At 43.8% G+C, this 4,835-nt stretch overlaps 1 protein-coding gene across 1 annotated transcript; it reads right to left on the reverse strand.

Annotated features, from left to right (window-relative positions):
• Window positions 1–605: 605 nt before the first annotated feature.
• On the reverse strand, window positions 606–2,577 carry LOC124633159. Its single transcript, XM_047168294.1, has one exon. It carries the CDS (start codon window positions 2,484–2,486, stop codon window positions 1,560–1,562), a length of 927 nt encoding a protein of 308 aa, XP_047024250.1. The 5' UTR covers window positions 2,487–2,577; the 3' UTR covers window positions 606–1,559.
• Between the last annotated feature and the right edge of the window lie 2,258 nt (window positions 2,578–4,835).

Consider the following 4,835-nt stretch of genomic DNA (forward strand, 5'->3'; position numbering starts at 1 on the left):
TTAGGGTTATTTTTAATAGATGTTTCAGTTTGATTTAGGTAAGAGTTATAGCATGAGGCTTCCATAGTCTTGACTCTTTCTCGTAAGTACTTATAAGTTAATTCGTCGGATTTATTACCATAAGTCTTGAATTTTTTAAGATTTTTGTATTTTTCCTTGATGGTTCTAATGAGCGATTTACTGAACCAGATGGGGTAGGTATTATTACGAACAAGCTTCTGCGGTATATACTTATTTTGTAAGTCCTTAATAGTATCTATAAAGTACGAAACTGAGCCGTCCAGAGATCGAGTCGAAAACTCTTGTTCCCAATTGACTGCCAAAATTTCTTTATTAATTAATACAAAATCGGCTTTGCTATAAACATATCTTAGCCGCGGTGCATGGTCCAAGGAAGGCATTTCAAACAAGTCGATATTGACTAACAAGGCGGGATGATAGGGATCAATAGTGACTAGCGGGTCTATGCACTCAGTAACACAGGCTAATTTATTTGAGAGGACCAAATCCAACAATTTCCCATAACTATTAGTCACTCCATTGTATTGTTGAAGACCCAGAGTGCATAACTCGTCGGCGAGCATACATTCGTCGCTAGTGGCAGGGTTCACTGGGTTTAGCGAATTATTAATGGATGAAGTCCACGAAATTCCACTCACATTAAAGTCACCTACAATTAAAAACACATCGGAAAAATTATTTAAGGTAGTTTGGTTTAATTTAGTAAAAAAATTGTTAAGTTGATTCGAGAACGAATAACCGTTGTTTTGTTTACATAAATAAACAGCACAAATGTATAGGTTTACGAAATCTCGTGAGTTCAACTTTTTAAATCGTATGCTAATCCAAAGGTCTTCTGCTGAAGAGTGGAGGAACGGTTCCTGGGTAACGGGTAACTCCCTGCGCGTCGCGATTAGCACACCACCACCACGCGATTGTCCAGTCATAGCATAATCCCGGTCACGGCGCCACACTATATACCGGTCATCAAACAACTCCGAGTTTAAGACACCATCGATTAGCCACGTCTCCGTTAGAACAATAACATCGTAAGAATTTAATAAAACCTGACGATAGAACGAGTCCGTTTTTGTTCGCAGTCCCCGTACATTCTGGTAATAAACAGTCAGTCGCTGATAATTGTTATCATCCATAGCTAAAATATGCAACAATAACGGCATACACATCACTGTAACAAAAAACGACTACCAAGTGCATAACAAAATAAAAATAAAAATATCTATTAATTACGGAAGACAGAAAAAAATATTTGAAAAGTGGGTAAATACAAATTAAAGTAGCAAAAGTTTGCAAATCATCCGATATTACGTAGGACATAACTAAGTGAGCGAGTAAGCAGTAATACATCAGGAGCGTAAGTGTAAGCGAGTCAAATATATAGTTATGAATCAGATCCCCAATACAAACAGCGCGATGACGAGAACAAAAGAAACTCATTAGCGAAGCAGAGGTGCAAAACCTTTTACAATAAATAATTATTAAACATTGATCGATTTTAAAAGTAAAACATAAGTTTATAAGATCACATATGTAGCGGTTTAAACAATCTTGTTTAAATCTTGCTCTTTCCGAACTATAAAAGTTTTACAATTAACGTTTTTGCGTACATGAATTTTGCCATGTTTCACCCACACAAATTCATAATGTTTCTCTTTAGCGATGGTTTTGGTTTTATTTAAAAGTTTTTTAGATTCGACGCTTAGGTGGTCATTCACATAAACACGCTGTGGTGCTCCTTGGAAACCTAAATCCGATGTAGACAGGTCCTTGTCTGCTCGCGCAGCCGCAACAAAATCCTCTTTTACGTACCTATTCAGGAAGCTCACTATTACTAATTTCTCCTTAGAGTTATGTATAGGCACCCTAGAGATGTAATTAATTTGGGCCTTAGGACAATTGTGCTTGATTTTACGGCCGATGGCTTCGACGATTGAGAATAAATTCTCATCCTTCTTGAGGGGCACTCCTTTGATCTCCACGTTATTTAACCGGGATCGCTGATCATGTGACATAAGCTCGAGCTTTGCTGAGGCTAACTCAGATTGCAGTGAGAGGACTGTGTCCCGGACCTTCTCAAACTCTGACACTTTCGATTCCAGATTGATAAGTCGTGTGTCGAACTCATCGAGCCTACCACTAGAAAAATCATAGCATTTTTTGAGATCACTTAGCTCATCCTTGATCGATCTTAAGTCATTAACTAAGGTCGGTAGGTCCAGTAGCTGATGCTTCATTTCTCGAATCTCACTCAGCACTGTATCCAGCGAAGCCGTAGGTTGCGGTGAAAGTAAATTCGGCGACGACGTTCGGCACGCAGGACATTTCCATTGGGCTCTTCTGTCAGCACCCAATTTCCTCCAACCAAGTTCAGTCATGCCGGCACAAGAGAAGTCCAGGTACTTTCTGCATCTCGTACATTGAACTCCGTCATTGAATTGCTCGTTGCAACTTGCGCACGTCTTCATTGCGAATAAAATAAATAAAGATGCTTAATTTTCTAAAACCGTAAAAAGGTTGACAATCTATTATTTTGCGCGTAAAGCGTACTGCGTTAATGCGTGCTCACACGGTAATACTTCACAACTATTGGGTACAGTCTGCACGGCATCTGCAATAACAAAATAGGTACACAGATCCCCCCCCCCTCCCGGCTAGCGCAACATCCGGCAGGCTGTTGCGTCACTTCCGGCGCCAGATGCTATTAACAAGCATCTCGCGAAAACGTACCACGAAAGAACAGTTAGTTCTTGCTACGCCGATAGCTACGCGGCTACGAGCAGTGCTACGCGTAGCACTCGCAGTCATGTACTACTAGATTTTGTTCTGCAATACACAAGTGTTGAACAGCGATTAATATTTATTTAGTTTTATAAACACTACTAAACTTATTAATATATGTATAAGTTTATATATCTTTATTAAAGAGCTATAAATAATATAAATTTTATCAGTAAATTAATATTTTCGTTAATAACCCAGCCATCGGCCCAGCAGTACCACCTGAATCTACACATCGCATCGTAAGTAGGATTAATTCACGCTTGCGGTATTATTCGTCGATTTCGCATTGATCAGTGCAGATCACGCTGATATCCGACTACCCGGCTATCAGTGTGTGTCCGCATACCGCACTCGCTCGGCTCTCAAATCAAATGTTCGGCACATAAAGTACCGCAGACGTATATCGAGGAAAGTTCACGTAAAATTGCGGTTCGCGTCGGTGATAGTGATCGAGGGCGCATTGCCCGGATACAGCTATATGAGAGCCGCGCGGCGCCGCCCGTCCCGTGCGGACACACAGCTGCGGGAGAATTCTATGCATCGGGAACAGCCGGCGGAGGTGAAGCTCCCGGGGCTACACCTACATCTCATATATTACCTATTCACAGGCTATCCCTCACGCGGTCACTCTTAAGGCACGCAACTGATCGCACGAGCTGGCCAATGGTCTAACTTGCGTGGATAATGCCTGTATCTATACTTACTACAAATACATAGTGCACGTAAGGTCGTTCGGAGAGATTACCGACAAATAAAATCAAATGTATCAGCTTCATGAATATTAGCGGTCTCGTTATGCGAGCAGTCAGCGATGTGAGCTGGTCGGCGGCAGTCCGAACTCGGTATTCACAGCGTTGAAGATGTAAGCGTGAGGTAAAGCTGAATGCCGTCTCCACATAGTCCACATAAAATATAGCTGTCGCACAAATCTAGAAGTCTACTGCGAATATAAAAGAAGGTAGAAAAATGGTAATCCCCGTATCCTAGCTTTATAAGAGAAAACCAATCTCAAGCACGGAGTGACGCGGTGCGGCGCGGATGCGGGGCGGCGCCGAGGACGCACACACGTTATAATGTCGCAGGTAAAACCGCCGGTAATACTGCAACACATTTAAAATACACCGGTGTAATTGTTTACAGCGTTAATGCAACGAACAGTCAGCAATAATGCACTGAGCCGGCGTGTGGCGCTGCTGACGTCACGCCGACGTGTTGCTCAGTGTTATTATAGTATTCGCATCATGCGTGTGTTACAATGCTCCTAAATCAACACAACAGTGGCGCAGCGCTAAACGATGCCGCTGCTAGAATAAACATCGCGCATTCGTGCACACACACATATTACATCTGTTTGTCAGCGCTCCGGACTGTACGGAGCTGGGACGCCGCGCACACAACCACTCGGCGGCTAACGGCTTTTCTTTTATAATCGTAATTTGGCTTGGATGTGGTTTCTTTAATCAGTATTGTGTATCTAGCAGACAGCGCCGAGTGTTCAGAGCGCTAAGATCTTCCTTTATGAAACGTTAACAGGCAATCGAAGTTGAGTCTGCCTCTTTAAGAGTTTAATGGCCACCGCCGCGTGCTAAATTGAAAAGTTAAGATTCATTTAGAACAATAGTAGCCGTCCTCCCGCCGGAGCCGGCTTAACGGCGCAACTTTCAATTCTCTGTCGGACGTTCCGTTTTGTAAACTGTAGTTGCGGACTCGTGAGCGCCTAGCACTGGATATTAACGCGCACCTTCCCCGCCTGCCCGGGAAATTATACCCGGACCGGCCGCCGCCGCCGGGACCGCGCCGGGTGCCGCCGGACGACGGCCGCTCGATACGTTTCCATTATTGCACAAGTTGCACCTTGCACCCGTCGCACCGCGCCACGCCACGCCACGCCACGCCACGCCACGCCACGCCACGCCACGCCACGCCACGCCGCGAGCTCACACAGCCGCAGTTTTCTTACACTGTGCATTTTGTGCATGTAGAACAATTTTAGAGTATTGTGTGCGGCGGGAGATTGTTCGCTCGACGAAGCG

This window comes from Helicoverpa zea, chromosome 9 (genome assembly GCF_022581195.2).
Source record: "Helicoverpa zea isolate HzStark_Cry1AcR chromosome 9, ilHelZeax1.1, whole genome shotgun sequence".
In the NCBI taxonomy this organism is placed as follows: Eukaryota; Metazoa; Arthropoda; class Insecta; order Lepidoptera; family Noctuidae; genus Helicoverpa; species Helicoverpa zea.